The sequence below is a fragment of the Opisthocomus hoazin genome, chromosome 2 (genome assembly GCF_030867145.1).
Source record: "Opisthocomus hoazin isolate bOpiHoa1 chromosome 2, bOpiHoa1.hap1, whole genome shotgun sequence".
NCBI lineage: Eukaryota > Metazoa > Chordata > Aves > Opisthocomiformes > Opisthocomidae > Opisthocomus > Opisthocomus hoazin.
In genome coordinates, this window is record NC_134415.1 from 20440971 (window position 1) to 20461346 (window position 20376).

At 43.2% G+C, this 20376-nt stretch overlaps 1 protein-coding gene across 1 annotated transcript; it reads right to left on the minus strand.

The window, feature by feature from the left end:
- Positions 1 to 25: 25 nt before the first annotated feature.
- On the minus strand, positions 26 to 20346 carry SUPT7L (SPT7 like, STAGA complex subunit gamma). The gene is made up of 4 exons (XM_009931469.2): positions 19854 to 20346; positions 12580 to 12904; positions 10443 to 10680; positions 26 to 5231 (listed from the first exon to the last, which is right to left on the minus strand). Exons 1-4 carry the CDS (start codon positions 20264 to 20266, stop codon positions 4969 to 4971), a joined length of 1239 nt encoding a protein of 412 aa, XP_009929771.1. The 5' UTR covers positions 20267 to 20346; the 3' UTR covers positions 26 to 4968.
- Between the last annotated feature and the right edge of the window lie 30 nt (positions 20347 to 20376).

The window sequence follows — 20376 nt, forward strand, 5'->3', positions numbered from 1 at the left end:
TTTATTAGAAATTACAAAGAAACTCTCTCCGGGAGAGCAAGGAAAAAAAACAACCCTGAAATATCTCCAGGCAATTTTGTTCCATATAAACACAATCAAATTTACATATTTCATTCACATGCATGTACAAAAACATTTTAAGTAAAACATCCCTCACACATAACGTGTGCATTAGTCTCAGAATTGAGCACATAATCAGATTGGCCTCACCTACCCTACCTAATCTCATTTTCCTGTTTTCTTTTCAAACTGTAAATTTCTATGCAGGAAACATCTCTTTTTCTGCACAGCATTAAGCATATTCAAATTAGTATGGATGGTCTCGGAATTAAACCACTAGGTAGCACAGTCCGACATACAGCTGTATCCTAAAGTGATTACGCTGCCGTTAATACAGTGGACTTTGTTGGATACCAGCTAAAACTCTTCAAAAGGAATAAAAAGGTATTGCTAGAGGGAAAGAGGAGTATGATACACAGCACGCTCTCAACTACAATCCTGTATGATTCCCATGCAAAAGACTTCAAAAGCCAAGTAATTCACAGATCTTGCTCTCCAAATTGATATCAAAGTTCCCACCAATTTCAATCACGGCAAAACAAATCACTGAAGACATCAATGCTACTGGATATGGATGTGGTCAATACTCAATATTCCAATTTGCCACGCACTCACCTTCGGAAAGAGAAGGGTGAGAGATGAAAGAGCCAACAAACTGCAGATTACTGACACAGGCGGGTCGGCAGCTTGCTTTACCAGCAACCACCAAAAAACGACAACTGCGAGAGCTGAGCTTCATTCCAACCCACTGCATAATCTAACCGTGGCTTGAAATTTGGGGATTACATGGTCAATGCACTCCTCACTAGGCCGCATTAACACCTAGCAAAATCTGGTGTCACTCATCAAAAAAGCATATTGTTTGTATCCGACTCTGTGAGCTAGATTTGAAATTTTACTATTTCACGCATGATGAACGCCACTGTAAATCTAAGGGCAGTAAATGTTCAGAGGGGAAGGGCCCACCCGGAAGGTAAAGCTTCCACACACATAAAACCAAGCGTCAAGCACACAAATGTCAGAAGCAACACGCAGCATAATGGGGGGAACGGCAGGTGCAGATTTTACTCTGCCATCATTTTGAAACGCACAAGCACTGCTGACGCATTTCTCATCTCTGCATAAACATGCATCCTGAACAGAATCAGTAACACCTCCCTCTTACACTGCAACAACACAGCTGAATCAATGGAGGGCGAATTTCCACTGTATTTAAATATAGTTGAAGCACTCAGGCTTGGCTTGTTGCAGAATGTGTGTTACAGGGTGAAATGGGTGCGCAAAAGGGATGTGAAATACAAAAACACAATTAAAAGTAAACCAGAGCATCTGTACACGAGCAATATAAAGAAAGCACTTAAGACTGACACTTAGCAGGTTTAACCAAAGCTCTGGAGAACAGCAGATTTTCATTTTCAGCCCACTTGAAATCTTGCAAACGAGCAAGCAACGCTGGCAACTGCCACTCTGTCCTCTGGCCCCTGAAAATAGTGCAAGTGACTTCACTTTTAGATGGCCCAGCCTCAAGAATACTTTACTACAACAGTTTGACAAAGCACCTGCGGAGAAAGGCCCAGGTGTTCTCACACAACAGCAAAAACACAAGGGTGAAAGCAAGCTGGGTCTCATGGCCCCAGCCTAGCACTTGTGTGTGTGGTAGAGAACACTGGATCTGCTGGTTTAGGTAGGATGGGCAGTGTGCTGTCAGCCCAGTACTACCATTTCCATGGCAAGCGCTACAAAACACGTAGAAGAGAAAAAGCACCGGCCCAGGAGGAGGAAGTCTCCTCTGATTCCCAGACAGGAAGGGCTAAAGTCTGGTCACTTAACTCAGACACTGATGGTGTGGATGCCTTCAGCTGAGGAAGTCAAGTTGAACTCACTTTATGGACAAACAAAAGAAAACCAGACATTTCTAAAAATGCCATTCATCTGACCGGCTCTATATTTCTACTTCAAGGCCAGATGAACGGTGACCTATGAATGTCTATTTCTCTTCAGCTGCAAATGGGGCCCAGAGGAACAAATTTAGCTGCAGACATCTAGGGCTCAGTGAGAAGATACCACCCCAAAAGCCTTCCTTGTACCCGGGCAGTTGAACAGCACAACTGCGCTGTATTTCTTCATGATAAGCAGTTTTGCTTAAAACCAGTAGTAACATTTATATATATTAATATTTATATTAATACCAGGTCAGTAACATTTCAGTGTCCAGCTTAGCATTCTCCAGCAGCAACAGTCCTACCCAAATGGAAGAAAAGCTCACAACTCTCACCAAACTCTCTGAAGGATCACAGTGCTTTTTCAAATATCATTAAATCTCAAATATGCTTCCAAGAAGCAAATACTACTATTCTCTTTTTTACAGCTGAGAAAACAGGGACATTTCAGCATCCTAATGGTGACTCAGAGGGAATCAAAATAAAGATTTCCTGATACACTGGTCCACTGTTCTACTACCGATTATGCGTCAAATAGCTAGAATTTACCCTCCCCCAGGAGAAACCTTTAAAACTGTCACGGACAATTTTAACTTCAATGTCCACAAAAGACTGTGGTCACACATTCTTATTAGACACTGAGGAATTTTATGTTTGGCTTCCACTCCTATTAAGTGGAAGAGAAATACAGCCAGGAAAAAAAGAATTAAGGCTAGGTATGTTATCCAGAAACAAAAATACTACGCCTGGAGCTCATTCTTTCAAAAGATAAACTTGCAATTGTAAGGACAAATGGGAGGTTTGGTAAATCTCCCTCAAACATCCCAATGGGGCATAGGTATAAAGCCAGTTTAAGTGGCTGTTCATTCTTGATTCATGTTCATTCTAGCTTTTTTGAGAGAGATACTCACTGAATCAAGTTAAAGACTGAGTTGATCAGCTGAGGACTGTGCAGAACAAAAAAAATGCCATCAGTCAGCTGAGCCATAAAACCAAGCAGCAAAATAGATTCTGTTTCAGACTAAGTTGTCAAGATAACAACTTTGAATAGGAAACCTCAGCCAGCCTGAAGCTGCTGCACTCAATCCAATCAGAGCAAAGGAAAAGTTTGCATGGCCAGTACTGGCTCACACCAGTAGTAAAAGCTGCTTCACGCTCTCCAGAAAACCACACCAACCTCCCTGACTAGATGACCAAGAAATCAACTAGGGAATAAGCTCTGCTGCACTTGTTACTAACAAGGAAGAACTGGTGGAGAATGTGAAGGTCTTGGCTGCAGAATTGTGGCATTTCAAATCCTGAGAAACATGTACAAGACAAACACAGTCCTGCACCTGTAGGACACAACATTTTTTGGTTTATCCAAGGAATGCCTTGGCAGGATCTCATGAGGGACTGCCCTGGCCTCCCAAAGAGGCCCAAGAGCACTGACTTATCTTCAAAGACAGCTTTCTCAAAGTAGAAGAATACTCCTTTCTCACGAGCAGAAAGTAAAGCAGGCATGACAGAAGGCCAGCACAGATGATCAAGGAACTCCTTACTGAGCTCAAACACACAGAAAAAGGTACACAGAGGTGGAAATGAAGATGGGCTGGCCAGCAGGGACACAGCCCAAGCATGCAGGGACAGTTAGGCAAGCCACAGCTCAGCTGAAGTTGAAACTTGTAAGAAATGTGAAAGGCTTTTTCAGTACACTGAAAGAAAGGTTAAAGAAAACATGGGTTTACTGTTCAACAATGCAGGCAACCTGGTGACAAAGGATGCACTTTGTACTTTGAGGTTGATGTACTCAACACCTTTTTATCCTGTTTTCACTGGAAAGGTCTGGCTTCAAGCCTGCCAGGTGCCTGGGTCTACCAGCAGTGTTAACCTTCAGCAGAATAAGATTAGCAAGAGTTAGCAAGAACTGAAGCCAACTGGACATACCTAAGTCCATGGAACCAGACAGGATGCATCCGAAAGCACTGAAGGAGCTGGCTGATGGCACCGTGAGGTCACTCTACAACATCTTTGCGAGGTCAGCAGCAGCAGCAACGGCTCCCCGACCAGTGAAATATCCTGACTTAAGTCTGTCTTCTTGCCCACAACAGTTGGCAAGAATGTAGCCAGCACACTAAGAGAAATCATTATTTCTCTCTACTCAGTATTGTGAGACTGTATCTGGAGGATTGCATCCACTTCTGTGCTCCCCCTTACAAGAAAGGTACTGCAGCAATTTCAGCGGAAGGCCACAAAGCTGGTTATGGGGCTAGAGCACAGGACGTACAAGGAGAGGCTCAGGGAGCTTGGTTTCTTCAGACTCAAGAAGAGAAAAGGCTAAAGAGAGAGCTCATTGTATACCACCACTTAATTGGCAGGTTAGAGAAGACAGAGTCAGACTTTTCTCAGAGATGAACAATGAAAGAACAGAGGCAGTGAACACAAGTTGGAACATGGGAAATTTCAACTGGATGCAAGAATGTATTTTTTCTGACTATGAGGGTAGTCATATATGGGGAAATGCCCAAAGAGGTTTGGCATCACCGTCCCTGGAGATATTCAAAACTCGACTGGACAAGGCCCTGAGCAACCTGATCTAATCAGCTGTGCTTCAAGCAGGGGCCTGGACTAGAGACTAGAAACCTCAAGACGTCCCTTCAAGCCAAATAATTAAATGATTCTATGACTTAGCAAATCTCCTCACAACTACTTTCCACTGATTACTTCCTCATTAATCTGCCAAAGCCAGCCATGACACCATCAAATGTATAGGGTGATTGATCTTCAATTTCATAAGTCAGGATGGAGTACAGAAGCCAGCAAAGAGAGGAGCTGAAGTGCATTACACATCAAATGTCTCACAATAATTTTATGCAAGATCCCTCACACATGAGGGCCATCCCTGTTTACGAATCATAGCCATCGTAGTGCTCTCTTAGTTTCAAGTCTATTACACACCATCCGGATTAAATAAAAAGACTGTCTCTTTTCACATCTTCTTCATCTTCTTCTTGCAACGTTGGTTGAAGACAGGCGAGGATCCCATCAGACTGTCAGCAGAATGAGAACCGTAGCTGCTCTCAGAGCCATTGGGGCTCTGTGGCATTCCAGCTTCGCTCATGCCTGACATTGGTTCCTCAAAGACATCGCTGCCTAGGACCCCGTGGCCATGTACATTGGCCTCCTCATTTTCCTGTGGCTCCATTTTCACCTGTGCCAAGTTCCAGAGCGGGGAAGCATTCACCTCAGCCCCTAGAGAAAGAAAAAGTACACAGTGTTAACTGAGTCAGAAGACAAATTACAAACAGCATGCAGATGCAAGGGACAGTAGCACTGGTAAAGAAGAGCAAAAGCAAAGCTACACGTGAACTAGGCTGGGGGGAAAAACTGAAACACACCAACCAGTGTGAATCAATAAAAAAAGAGTGTAGCTGGTTTTTTTTTAATAGCCCAGTAATTGCCGCTCTAAAACATATGATGCTATTCTTTCACAGCACTCCTCCACGAGGTTTTCTCCACGAGAAACAACAACTTGAAGACTCCACATCACTCTCCAGAAGGAGTGTCTCAGCAGCAATGAGTATACCAATAGCACATGGACTAGACCCTGCATAAGCAGGACTTAGCAGCAGGCCAGAAGCCATTCATGATGACGAGGTCTTTGCAATTTCAGCAACCTCCTTTAAACTGTCAGACATACCGGACCTCTGGTAGTTCTGCAGGGGAGGGTGAAGTGAGAGGGCAGAGGACTAGGCAGATGAACAGTCTCTGATACCACTTCCAGCACTGAAATGCACAGACATCAGACCTGCAGTCAGCCATCCAACTGCCTGCGTCCTTGTACACAACACCTGCAGATCTCATCCCATCCTTCAGCAGAATGGAAAGAAACCCTCTTGGCTCAACCTCACAGATACCCTGCTAGAAAACAGCCTCCCTTCCCCTCCTTTTTTAAAAAAAAAAAAAAAAAAAAAAAAAAAATTTGAACCAGTGTGCAATCTGAGCAGATTGAGGATTTTCTGTACAAGATTACAAAACCATATTTCTTGATAACACCAAATGTTTCTCTCCCCAAGAGCAGTAATTACAGATTACATTATTTCTGCTTATTTACAGTTTTAAGAGAGACAAAAATCCTATTAAAAATACACTAATTGGGCCCCTTGCTGAGATGCGCGTAACAACCCAGAACTGAAGAAAAGCCTGAAATCTTCTCACTTTTAAATCTTGTCCCTCTCATGTGGGGTTAAATTCACACAAAAAATAAAAAACCATAGGAAACCAGTTATAGCTGTTTTAGTAGGTTTTTCAAACTTCGTGTCTCAGGGAGCTTGGCTACAGTTTGAAAGCACAACCAACCCTCTTGTACTGAGCCAAACCTACTGCTATTCCCTATTACCAATATACTACTATCTATAGTCTCTTCTTACTAGCCATTACAGAGAGAACAAACCTTCCACCACATGTTTGTACTGTGAATTCTCCTGTATGAGGGAGTCAAGAATCTTTCCCAGAGCAGCTTAGCCCAAACCAGGGTTTAGGAGTCAGCTCGGCAGTTAGACAGCAAGCCAGAATGAAAGTGCTTGCTGGTGTCCAGCTGCTTTAGTGACATGTCCTTTATACCTTAATTATAAGTAAATGTGTTCCTCTCAACAACAATGGACACATCATTAAAATGCTATCAGTTCCACAGAGCTGCAGCTCCAGTCTACACAATAATCAAAGGTGCTAGCTAAACTCACTGTCTGTCTTTCATCAATTGCTCTTCATTGCGCAGCCTTATTACTTTCAGCTCCATCACCTGTCATTGAGAGTGTCACTAATGACTAAAAGTACTTAAGCATCAACACGGGACATTTCATCTTCAAAGCACTTTATCTTCAAAGTACTTTACAAATGAGCTAATCCTCACATTATCCCGCTGGGTGGAGGAGCAAGGTCCCCAGTTTTGACTCCATTTCCCCAGCTGCAATGAAATTCAGCAGCTAGCCCACAACCATATAGGCATAAGCAGAAACACAAGTAGAATATGGAAGGCTGTAATGAGAGTTTTGCTCCTAGACACTGAAGCCTTGCTGCCCTCTCTATGGGCCTCACACTTGTATTTTTGAGATGGTGGTGTCCTAATTGCAACAGCTTTTTCTCACTTATTGCGATGTTACGCTCTCCAGCCTGCCCAGCTCTAGACTGGGACATCTCACAGTGATGAGATTTCCAAAGGCCCTTGTGAAGTGAAGAGGGATTTTCAGGGAGGAACAGAGCACTTGTATTCTTAATTAGAAAAAATCAATTCGGTATCAGAGAGGCAAGAGGCATTTAATATACAGCTAGCATGCTAACCTCTGGGTCTCAAGTGGTAGATGCTAATACAAAGCTTTCCAGATGACTCACTCGCAACCCCACATGGGCCAGAGCAGTCTGCTGTACTCTCCCACAAACATGCAGGCTCTTCACACTTCAGAGGTACTATGGAAAACATTAAGAGCTTCCAGAAAAACATCAGATGGATTTGTGCTTTTTCAAAACTCAGCAGAATGTGCTACTTAAAAAAAAAAAACAAACAACTAATGGACTCAGAGGTATACTCAACCTCACTATATACGCTACTTAGTTTAGGGTTAATAGGAGGACAGATTTCCAGAGTTCAAAAGGTTCCATACAAAAATCAAAACTGGCTTTCTTCGGGAGAAGAATGTCTTCTTTATTTTCCAGAAAATTTAGCACTACTAAACAACGCACAAAATAAAACTTTTATATAGTTATAGAAAAGGCACAGCAGCAGCAGATTCTCCCATGCTGGCCACCAGTGTGCTTCAATGCCAACACCAAAGGATGACACTGATTAAAAGAGTGCAGCCTCCACATTTCACCATTTCACTTTCCACGGACTCAGCTAACTACAGCTCCCACGAGCTTGCTATGGACTCCCACGAGCCCATGCCACAGTGCTGGTCACTATTTAAACATCACTTCCTCCATGCTCAAGAGCGGTGCATCCCCCTGAGAAAGAAATCGAGCAAAGGAGGCAGGAGACCTGCATGGTTAAACAAGGAGCTTCTAGTGGAACTCAGGTGGAAGAGAAAGGACTACGGAATGTGGAAAGAGCGACAAGCCACTTGGGAAGAATACAGGAATGTTGTCAGAGCATGCAGGGATGCGACAAGGAAGGCCAAGGCCCACCTGGAACTGAAGCTGGCAAGGGATGTCAAAAACAACAAGAAGGGCTTCTTCAAGTACATCAAAAAAAGGGAGCAAAAGGAAGGCTAGGGACAATGTGGGGCCGCTGCTGAATGAGGCGGGTGTCCTAGTGATGGAGGATGCAGAGAAGGCAGAGCTACTGAATGCCTTCTTTGCTTCAGTCTTCAGTGCCAAGGCAGGCCCTCAGGAATCCCAGGCCCTGGAGGCAAGAGAGGAAGCCTACAGAGAGCACGACTTTCCCTTGGTCGAGGAGGACTGCATGAGGGATCGCTTAAGCTATCTGGATGCCCACAAATCCATGGGCCCCGATGGAATGCACCCACGAGTGCTGAGGGAGCTGGCGGATGTCATTGCTGAGCCACTCTCCATCATCTTTGAGAGGTCCTAGGGGACAGGAGAAGTGCCTGAGGACTGGAGGAAAGCCAATGTCACTCCAATCTTCAAAAAGGGCAAGAAGGAGGACCCGGGGAACTACAGGCCAGTCAGCCTCACCTCCATCCCGGGAAAGGTGATGGAGCAGCTTATCCTGGAGGTCATCATCAAGCAAGTGGAGGAAAAGAAGGTTATCAGGAGTAGTCAGCATGGATTCAACAAGGGAAAATCATGCCTGACCAATCTGATAGCTTTGTATGATGGTGTGACTGGCTGGGTAGATGAGGGAAGAGCCGTGGATGTTGTCTACCTCGACTTCAGCAAGGTTTTTGACACTGTCTCCCATAACGTCCTCCTAGGGAAGCTCAGGAAGTGTGGGCTGGATGAGTGGTCAGGGTCCTGCACCTGGGGAGGAACAACCTCAGGCACCAGTCCAGGCTTGGGGCGGACCTGCTGGAGAGCCGCTCTGCAGAGAGGGACCTGGGTGTCCTGGTGGACGACAGGTTGACCATGAGCCAGCAGTGTGCCCTGGTTGCAAAGAAGGCCAATGGCATCCTGGGGTGCATCAAGAAAAGTGTGGCCAGCAGGACAAGGGAGGTTCTCCTCCCCCTCTGCTCTGCCCTCGTGAGTCCCCATCTGGAGTACTCTGTCCAGTTCTGGGCTCCCCAGTTCAAGAAAGATGAGGAACTACTGGAGAGAGTCCAGCAGAGGGCTACGAGGATGATGAGGGGAGTGGAGCATCTCTCCTATGAGGAAAGGCTGAGGGAGGTGGACTTGTTTAGCCTGAAGAAGAGAAGGCTCAGAGGGGACCTAATAAATTCTTACAAATATCTGAAGGGTGGGTGTCAGGAGGATGGGGCCAAGCTCTTTTCAGTAGTGCCCAGCAACAGGACAAGGGGCAATGGGCACAAACTGAGGCACAGGAAGTTCCGTCTGAACATGAGGAAGAACTTCTTCCCTCTGAGGGTGACAGAGCACTGGAACAGGCTGCCTAGGGAGGTTGTGGAGTCTCCTTCTCTGGAGATATTCAAGACCCGCCTGGACAAGGTCCTGTGCAGCCTGTTGTAGGTGACCCTGCTTTGGCAGGGCGGTTGGACTAGATGACCCATAGAGGTTCCTTCCAACCCCTACCATTCTGTGATTCTGTGACAAGCTTTCATAAAATAATGACTGTCATCACTAGAGTGACTTCCAAATACAGAGGACTGCAACAAGTATCATTAATATTTCCATAACTCAGTCAGTGACTAAACTATATAGAGGCTTGAATTTACTCCAGTCACAAGGAACATGCCCTTCAACTTTCCCATAACATGAATATCTGGACAAGAATCCAAAACTACCCAAGAAAAAACAAAAATGAAAAAAAAAAAAGAAAAAGTACTCTCCTTACTAGAACTAAGGATAAAACACCAATGTCTTTTAATCTAAAATATATACATATATAAAAACACCAAAGTTATTTTTGCCTTTGTTACATCAGACTGGGAAAAAACCTCTGGTACACACATCTGCAGCAATTATCCTAGTTCACAAAACAACAACAAAGCCTTTGGGCTGTCACTGTAGAAAAACAATCTACCTCACACCAATAACAAAGCTAAGAAATTTAACGATCTCCTAAAAACAAACACCATATACAGCATTTTGTGTTCTACAGGGTCCAGGAATGGAGTAAATATTTAACAAATCCTCATAATTGATACCTTTGATTCTTTGGTGCTGTATTTAGAAAGCAAGCAAGGGTTCCTCTCCCATCCAAATCTTTTTTTCAAAACATAAAAATTTTTTCTCCCTCTCCTTCCTCACATTGGGACCTGCTATTAAAAATGGAAACAAGATCACACAGAACAGCTGACAAGACTGTTTCCAGCAGTAGCAAGAAACCCCTACCTGAAGTCTGCGGGGAAGCTTCCACTTCCAAGTTAGCAGAGAAGCGCTCGCTTTGAGCTCCAAGGACTCCAACGGGCAAAGACTGGTCACCAGAAGCCAGATCTCCTTCCAGCTCCTCACTTATGGGGAAAGTAATATCGCTAACAGGTTCCTCCTTAATCTTCACAGGCTTTGTGTCTTCTGCTGCCTTTTCAGGGTTGACAATCTTCTCATACTCTTCAGAGAGCTGCTTGCTAACCTGTCAAAGATCAGTGAGGGTGAAAAAGAGGCCAGAAAGGTCAGTGTGACTTCAGAGACTCTGATGGTAATTACATTGCAGTGTGCTCTGTTGCCAGAATACTATTAACATTTGACCTGAATGAACAAGTAAACAAGTTATCAGCTACACAGAAAGACTTTTTTTCCCCTTAAAGAATACCTTCTGTCCTGCAACAAGGGACTTCAATAAGAGGTTTAATCCATTAACACATCTGCTTGATAAATAAGAGCACCTTTATTTCACAGACAGTGATGATGAGGCCCAGAAATTTAAACAGAGCATGAAACAAACGCAGTGTCTCAGTATTACTTTTTGGGTTTACTTGTAACACTAAGACTATCCCCCATGCGCCAGTAACAAATTTACTCCAGCATTAAAAAACCAAGCAGCTCAGACATTTATCAGCTCCGCAGTCACCACTGGGCAAAGCTTGGGTACCTTCTGTCAGATTCACAGCAAAAAACACACAAGTTTTTTCCAGCCAAAGAAATGAAGCAAATACAGGAATGAGATTTAGAACTAACCTGTACTTCTAGAAACTTAACAACTGTAAGCAAGTAAATTAAAAAATTCAGATTTCATCTGCTTCTAACAAATGTTTGTTTATACCACTGAATCTCAACAGCCAGTGAACTGAACTATGCTCAGGAAAAGCCCAAGGCTTTTTAACATCAGAAGCAGGCAGGAAAAATAATAGCAAATCCTATGTCCGCCTTCTACATATACCTCCAAATACAGAGGCTACTGTGGACCTCAGCCCTGCATGAAGAACAGAACAAATAAGACAATGACCAGCTGCAGGACAACAGCGAACTGTATCCGCAGAATGATGCAGAAAACTCACATTCCAAAAACAGACATCTGAACAAAAACACTTGAACAAAAATGTTTTTAATTAAAACAGACCTTGGTGATGTTATTTTCATGCACTAACCTCAGAGTCCATCACAATTTACACACTACATGCACTTACAGGTGTCTCTGATTTACGCTGCCTGTGTAAGCCACACGGTGCCAACCCTGGGAAAAGAAGGAGCAGAAGGCAGCTGCTCCAAGTTGAGTCAACTGGCACTCAGATAATGTGACAAGGAGGAAGGGACGGCAGGTTTTGCCTTTGGTCATGGGCTACCTACTTAATTCAAGTCCTGTTTTTTCATGAGTAGGAGTAAAATTCCCCCTTCAAATCCTTGCATTTCTGTAAGTCCACAACAGGCAGACAGCCTTCTATCTTTCAAATAAAATGCATATGTTTAATTTCACAGAATACCTGGACGAAGAGAAACTATACCCTTATTCTTACAACCTACGCTGACAGGGCACCTCTTATTCCAAGGAATTTTACAATTCGTCGACTTTCTCCACAGAAGCACAGTGCCCTCTAGAGTGGAAGGCAGCACCTGTGTGACAACTCAGATCAGTACAATACTACCCTATACTCTTAAAGCTTAAGCAAGTTTCCCCCTGCTTAAGTGAAAACAAGCCACTGTACAGCCAAGTAATTTTTGTTCATATGCTTATCTGTTTTCTGAAACGGTAAGCAGCCAAATATGCCATTAAATCAGAAAATACAGTTAATCAGCCAGTACTGATTTTACCTCTACTTGATATTTTTGTCTGGGCCATTCAAGAGCTAGGGGCGTCCTCTTAAACCCAGACAAACCATCAGCAGGGCATTCTTGGCCTCAGTAGGGACACAGTAAGGGTTCTGTCTTCCAGTTAAAAGAATACTGTTTCTCTTTTCCCTGATGACTCCCCTCCACACCCAAGAGGTTTTCTAATTGGATTTTACTTCAGTAAGATGCGGGACGTGCTATAGGAATAAGAAATGTAGTGGGGCTACATTTATTGGCACTGTCAGACCCCTGCTGCTCTTCTCACCTGAAGCATGTAGCTGTGATAATCCTTAATGCGGTGTTGCCAGAACTTCTGCAGCGAGAGCACACTGCCAATGCCCACTTCATGGAAAACCTGCTCCATGACATCAGGGAAAGGGGTGTGCCCAAGCCGAGCTTCTCGATCCACAGCAAAGCGCAGCAGCTTGGTGAACTTCAAGCAGTACTCATGGGCAATGTCTGTCAGGGTCTCCAGGACACTCTCATTGGCACACTCAAAGCCTGTGTGAGCCAGGATGGTGGCCATTGACTGGTAGAGAAGCTGCCGGCAGGAGGACCAACTCAGCTCAGTCACTGGCTCCCCTTTTCCTCTAAAACCAGTAAAGACAAAATTAGCACACCTCCAAAAACTGGACGGAATGTATCAGTTGAAGAGATACTGTCAATAATAAGGTGATGTACAAAGGGAGAGAAGATTGTTTGGGGTACTCCATAGCTTCTCCATCACATACAAACACTACCTAGCAAGAGTTTATCTGCTTTCCCTTCTTCCCCTCCCTCCAAATCAGCACTGCCAATTCTGATTCTCCTTTCCAATGCCAGAAGAGTCCTTGGGTGATGCATAAATGTGGGATGCAAATCTTATGAACCCTTAAGCAACTCCCTTCCCACCCAAGAGCTTTTCTCCTGGAGATGTGAATTAAATGGGTCCTTGACACAAACAAAAAAAGGCATTTTAAATAACACGAATGCAAATCATTTCCCCTCTCAGTTAATTACATTTCTCTTGCTTATTATCTCTGATGTCACAGACCTAACAGTCAGACACAAAGGCTTCTGGGATAGACAAGATCTGAATTTACAATGCAAAAGACACATAAAAAGCAAGAAATGGGATACACATACATTTTATAAAGGTACACTGCAGCCAAAAAGACCATTTCCCTGCTGTCATTTCCAGCAGTCACTAAGCACAATACTGAAAGAAATATCCCTGTATGCAACCTAAGAAGCGAACCCCAGGCCTGGAGAGCTTGTGCCATAGAGTTTCAGCCTTGGGTTTGAGACCTCTGCTTGCTGTTGGTAAGAAGGAAGGAGTGTCCATGCAGGATGGAAGAGATGGACAACAACTGACATGAGCACTTCAGACACCATTTGTTTACAGTCAGGCAACTGAATTCTTCATCAAGATGAGTTAACGAACAGAAATTCCACACAGGAAAATGAGAAGATGAGATAAGGCAAGGTTTCTGAAAGCTAAACATATTTCTACCAGATTTCTCAACTCACAATTAAATGCATGTGATGTATTTGCCTGTATCAGTAACACGGTCTTCAAACACTAATGGCAAAAAATCAAACTTCCTTTCTGCTAAGTATGGTATTTATATACTGTTTTACACTTCATTCACCACCAATGGCAGAATTAAGCTAACAATTTCATCCTTCATTTGTTTCTGATCAATTTCTCTCAACGTCTTCCGCAGCCCACCCTGACATTCACCTCACTCTCACCCTATGTTACTTGCATATCACCACACACTCTTTCCAGTAAAAAGAGCAGATTAAACAGTACAGAGACAGCATTGATGCCTTGATAAAATTTTCACTACACTTGTTTCTCCGGCGAGTGCATTAGGTACCCTTCAGCCTTGCTGAGACGCTGGGTTACAGAGCCTCAGCTCCGCCTGATCCTCAGGACTGACCCATAGCAAACCACTAAAACACAGCTGTAAAAAAGGTAACATTTCAGGGGAGTGAAAATGGCAGGTTAAACGTAGAGCTATCAGGACCAAAATCATTCATTTTCAAGAACACTAGCTCAGCACTTTCTGATTATCCAAATAAAGGAGGGGATCACACTACATTAAGAGCTGCAGATCATGATATTTCTAAGTGGATATTAAGAACAGCATGTGGATCTCAGGTCGTGGATTCATCCCAGTTATTACTTGCTTGAAAATGACTCACATCCCTATTCCTACTCAATTATGTAATCACTTTGCAAAGAAGACAGCAGGCGCCCTGACAAGATGAATTAAAAGATCATCAGTTCCTTTATAAACCAAGTGACACCCATACTAGCTTTACATCTCCCTCACTCCCCCCTCCACCTCCCAGCGACAGATTTCTGAAGTTCACAAACAGCCATACATTTCATACAACACTGGGACCAGGAGGTTACAACAGAAAAAAAGAACCATGAAACAAAATCAACCAGAAAACAATCATCAAAATTTATGCCCATAGAAAAGAATCTCTTCTTTTTTAACACGTATAAAGGACACACCTAGCCGTCCAGCAGCCATCAGTTGAGAGCATCCGGTGCTACCAAAAATACCGAACACCAGACTACTATTAATACAGAGACAAATAAAGAACCATTACTGACACTCTGCCATTCAATCAAAACACTGTGGACAAACTTCAGCTAGACAAATAATTTGGTAAGCCCAAGCAGGATACTCAGCCACTCGTAAAGTACAGCACAACAATTTAGCAATCCATATCACTGCTCAAAAGCAGAAGAAAATGTTACATCTCTTTTAAACTCCTAGAGGGAAAGAAACTAATTGCCAGCATTAAAATGCAGCTAGGTCACTATGCTGAAAGTGATATAATCAACTTGCAATCTAATCAATCAAAGACTGAGAGAAAAGAAATTTCAGGTACTGTACTCGAATCCAAATCCCCACCTCTTGTTCTTGGTGAGGTCAGTCAGTTATGTTGTTTTTCTTACGTTTTCTTCTCTTGTTTTCCTGTTTCCCACAATAAACAATAGAGGAAGATGATTAAAAGTCTGATTAGACAGCAAAAATTGAAATATTGTTGTAGATGTTAATGGAAAACAACAAATGGGAAAATATGTTTTTTCTTCATCTCCTTTAACCTTCAGGTACTGTCTGATAAGAATGCACATAAACAATAACAGCCATCGAGACACATTTAAGCTGAAAGCAGCTATCTAATGTCAAGCCCTCCAAAAAAGGAGCTGCAAACTTCTTTTCCCTGATGACCACAGGTAAAGAGCCTTGGTCTTCGATCTCATCTAGCTACCCAGCACCTACAAAAGGCCCCTTCCAGATACTATCCTTCTGCAGAATGCCACCCTCTGCAGCACTTGCTGCTTTCCTGAAAGGCTCCCCACCCAGCTACTACCCAAAGCCAAGCCTATTTAACACATTCCCAGGGTCATACAGCTGCAAGTAAACAAGATCCCTTTAATCCCTAAGATTCTGTCACCAGAGATTAACATGACTGGCAATTAGGCCTGTGACTTGGATGTGATCATCTCTACAGAATGTATAGTATGAAATTTATCATAAATACTGGCAAACTTCTCAATCAATTTTGTACTGATTGTTGAATTTTGTATCAATTTTGTATATGATCCAATAGGATCTATATTTTTATATATGGGTCACCAACACTAGACGATATTCCAGACAGAAATCTACCTGCCAGCCACGAATTCATCAGACCCAAAGCTCAGCCTTTTCTCACTGCCACCAGCAAACCTGTGACATGCAGAACTTCACAACAGAAAAAAAGTGTTTGTTTATACCAACCAGGCTTATTTTCAGGATTAATAAGGTTTCAGAACTCACAAAAGGCCCATCTTCTGTGTCAACACAGGCACCACAACCCATTCACCCAAGCTCCTCTCCTGTAAGGCTGTTTTCCTCAGAAGGAAGGAGATCTCGTGGTTCATTTCCCATGCAGCTATACTCAAGGGAAAGTATTTGGGCTATGTCTGTACAAGGATCAACAGCCGACGTTCACACAACTGCAGTAATGGATTGAAGTGCTCTGCTCCCTCCTAGCTGAGCATAAGCTAGCAGCAGATGGAGGGAGGGATTGTTTTTCCTATGAACACGTCAATTTTATGAAACATTACATTGTGAAGCTGAATTTCTACCAAATGACGTGCAACAAGGTCACTTCACAGTCATTGTCCCCAAAACATCAGAATAAAGGAGAACGTTGGAAAAACAAGATACTAGTCAGTGCAAAGAAGACAGCACACTAAATCAAACCTGAAAGCTGTTTCCTTTTTGAAAAGGGCCTCTCTGCACCTCATCCTGAGTAAGTCTCTTTTGAAATATCTCTGCTACGTCTACAGAAGGCCACACAGGCATAAAAAGAAGCTGCTCAACAGATAATGGTTAGAGGTAACAGATAAAGTGTGGAAAATAAACCGGGTCCCAGCGGCCCAACCCAGAAGGCCCGATACTTTAGGGGCTAAGCCGAAGTGCTTAGTCCAGCAGGGGAAGTACGTTATGCCTGCTCTAATTTCCACTGCTTCAAATCCTTCCCAACATTAAACCTGCTATCCCACCAACACGTGCTTCTCTATTTCTGTACAGACATTTCTTAACTACAAGCCCTTCTGCCATGAACTGCCTTCCCACTGCAAGCTCCCAATTTCGTTCACAGATTATCTTTCAGTGCAAAACACATATCGGATGTGGTCAGGAACTCAAATGAGAGAACGGCAGAGAAATCTGTTAAGAAACCAACCATGCACACACAAGAAAAAGCATCTGAAAAGGCAGATAATGAGTAGGTTAGGTTTCCTTTGAAGACGGATCCATGCTAATCAGAGGAAGCTGAACAGAGAAGCAGGAAAAGCCAGCAGCTGTATTATGGTAAGAGCCTCCCGTTCAAACGGTAGTTTCAAGTCTATAGTTCCTTACTCCTTCTTCATCTATTATGCTTTAAGCTTACCTTCTGTTTCTATACCAACCAAAACCAAAAGTTAATCCCTTATTGTGTATTCCAAGAACATCATCAGCTGCAAATCACCAGGACCAGATGGTAATTCATCCAGGAATACTAAGGAATTCAAGGATGAAATAGCTGAATAGCTTTGGTGAGTCACCTCTTGCTTTAAACTACCTTGGACCATGAGGACTAGAAGACAGAAAATGTGAAAACATTTTCTTCTAGTAGCTTCAGAAGAGATGTGAAGAACTGCAGGCTGGGAAGCCTGATACATTCTGGTGCATCAGGGAAATTCAAAGAGATTATAAGAACAGAATGAGAGGACAGATGGATAAATACGATACACTCGGAAAGAGCCCAGACGGCTTTTCTAAATGGAAAACCTGCTTCACAAACCTACCAGAGTCCTCCAAATCCATCAACAAGCAAGAACATAAGACATATCCACTGTGGAGCCCAAGTCTTCCCTCAGGGATCTGTGCCAGAACCAAGGTTCATTTCAACATATTTACAGGAGGAGAGGAATAGCATCATGATTAAAACTACTAGTGGTACAGATTTTGAGGGGTTGAAAAGACCGGAACAACTGAAAAATAACAGTAAATTAGGTTCTGCCTCTTCCTTATCTCAAAAGGGATGCCAAGGTAGGGGTTACAGTTATAGGGCGGGGCAGAGGGGAGGAAAACCAAAATGAATCCAGGGAATAACCAAATAAAGAATAAGCGTGTGGAGTCAAAGGATGAAAATGAATAAACAAGGAAACAGAAGAGGACATGACTATAACAAAGAAACCTGTAGTCTGATTCAGCCTGGCCGCTCTTATCTTCTTTCTTCCTATGTCTAAATATACCTACATACTGCTTTTCAGACCCAGCTTACTGCCAAAGAAAATGGAATTAAAATACGGATTTAGTTGAACACTCTGACAATGGCACTTCAGAAGGCAGCATAAAATTAAGCACTACCGTGTTTTACCAAGAGGAAAAATGGTCTTCCTGAAATTGTTTTTACACACTAAGAACAAGCGTCAGCAAATCATGTAACTTTATTTTTACTACGATAACAGCAGCTGCTACTCTTAATTCATCTAAATGTCTTTAAACAGTTAAGAACAAACATGCAACACAAACTCAAAGCTTTCCTCTTGGAAAAGCATACATGTGCTCGGTTTAGCAAGCGCTCAATTAAATTCTAGTCTACACTGCAGCTCATTATAAATCCACTCTTCAACAGCCACAAAACATTTCAGTTCAAAATTGCCTACCCAGCTTTCACAACCCAGTCCTTAAACTCCCCCATGTGGCTAACTGCTAAATAACATTTCTTTACTCAGACCCCAGAAACTCGCAAGGGACAACAAAGACAAAGCAGCCCCCAAAACATGGACAGAGCCACAGAAAACTGAACTTGAAGCTGAAGCCACCGGAGAGGACGGAGCAGAACACTGCTCAGTTCTACAAACCACAGGGCCAGAAAGAGCAGGAGTCACACCGCTCAGACTTGATCCTCACAGGAATGGATTTCCCTTCACCCCTCTAGGCTAATTACTTCTTCCAAAAACGATGATGGTGTTCCTCCACAAACAGCACTAAAGAATCACTCTACTGTTCAAAGAGACTATGTTATGAAAAGCAACATCTTTCAATAAAATGTATTTTATACAATCTCAGGGCATTAAAGATCTCAGTAGCATTCAACTGATACATTGTATTTTGTTGATGCGTATTCTCCCCACTTTAAAAATTAAAACGTATTATCCTCTCCCACATCATGTTCACTGGTGAACAGTCTTTAATCTAAGAACAGGAAGTTACAGTAGTGAAAATTAATCCCTGAATTTAAATACACATAACCTACAAAGTATTGTGAGATCCTCCTAGAAATGCAACACCTCCTTGTGAATTTAGTGCTTGTCTGAGGAGTAGACAGGGAGGTGGCAGCAACACTTTAATCAAAGATCAACTGCAGAGGTAGAAGCAATGCAGCCTTCCTTTACACTTTCTCCGGCCCTTGGCTGGTGAAGCCAGTATCAGAGAAAAGAATTCCCTTCACGCATACTCATCGCCACCTCTGACCAGAATAACACCAACAAACAGGGTGAAATGCAGTAGTTACTATGTCACAGGTCCTTGGCCACTGAAATCTGACAAATATGTTATCAATCATCTTTTCAGAACCTACAACTAAACAGCCAAAACCTAGTCATGCGTCTTCTGGATTTTCAGTTACAGTAAGGCAAATTTAGCTGTAAATGACCTAAGTAGAAGAGACTTCACATCCTATAACTGAACTTGCCAAAATACCATTGAAGACAGCAAAACCATTCACAAACATTTACTGTAGCACTAACAAGACAGAAATCAGCACTACACATCTATATTTTATAGACAGGAAACCAAAGCACATTTATTTTAAACTATGTGCATGTTATCCACACGAGAGAAATCTTAATCCTTCCTTTTCAAAGCCTCTTTTATACTTTACATACAATTGTTTGACCCTTACAGCCTAAGGGAATCAACATAACTACATATATATTTAAACACACTCAGCTTTCCTTCAGCCAAGAACTAACCCAAAGAAATATCAACACACCTGTAGAAATCACTCTCTGGGTCACTATGCCTCAGCTGAAAGGGCATTTTGGGGGTTTTGCTATCCAGAGGAAGCAGGTCATCAGGGAGAGGTGGAGAGGCCGGACAAGACGGCAGGGGTTCGTTGTCTTCAGTTTTTATGCCTTCTGCCTGCTGCTGGTTTTGAGCCTGAGCCATGGCAATCAGGCTGCGCAGCCGCCTGTTGTGCTGGATGAGCTGAATGGTGTGAATCGTGAGGCTGCAGGGCTCTGAGGGGATGTCCAACATGGTGGTCGGCCGGGGTTTGTTGGCGGATGGCTGATGCAGCGGAGGATCTTGGACTTCCACGGTACGAAACTCGCGCTGAAGCAGGTCAAAGGAGCTGCGGTTGGCCTGGTTAGATGAAACCGGAATCTCGCCCCAATATCGCAGCATTTTTACACAGGCCACGTATTGTCCTCTGAGCCCAGAAGGCGGCCACCAAACACTGTGGCCCAAAGGAGTCTGGTGGCAGGGGAAAGCGCCAGGCTTTGGGCCACAACAGG

What these genes read in the sequence shown, in the direction of transcription:
- SUPT7L (XM_009931469.2), bottom strand. Translation starts at nt 20,266, where the DNA reads ATGCTGCGATATTGGGGCGAGATTCCGGTTTCATCTAACCAGGCCAAC. An exon ending in CCAGAGAGTGATTTCTACAG is followed by an intron (nt 12,905 to 19,853) that starts GTGTGTTGATAT and finishes TACTGGTTTTAG; the next exon opens with AGGAAAAGGGGAGCCAGTGA. An exon ending in ATCACAGCTACATGCTTCAG is followed by an intron (nt 10,681 to 12,579) that starts GTGAGAAGAGCA and finishes GATCTTTGACAG; the next exon opens with GTTAGCAAGCAGCTCTCTGA.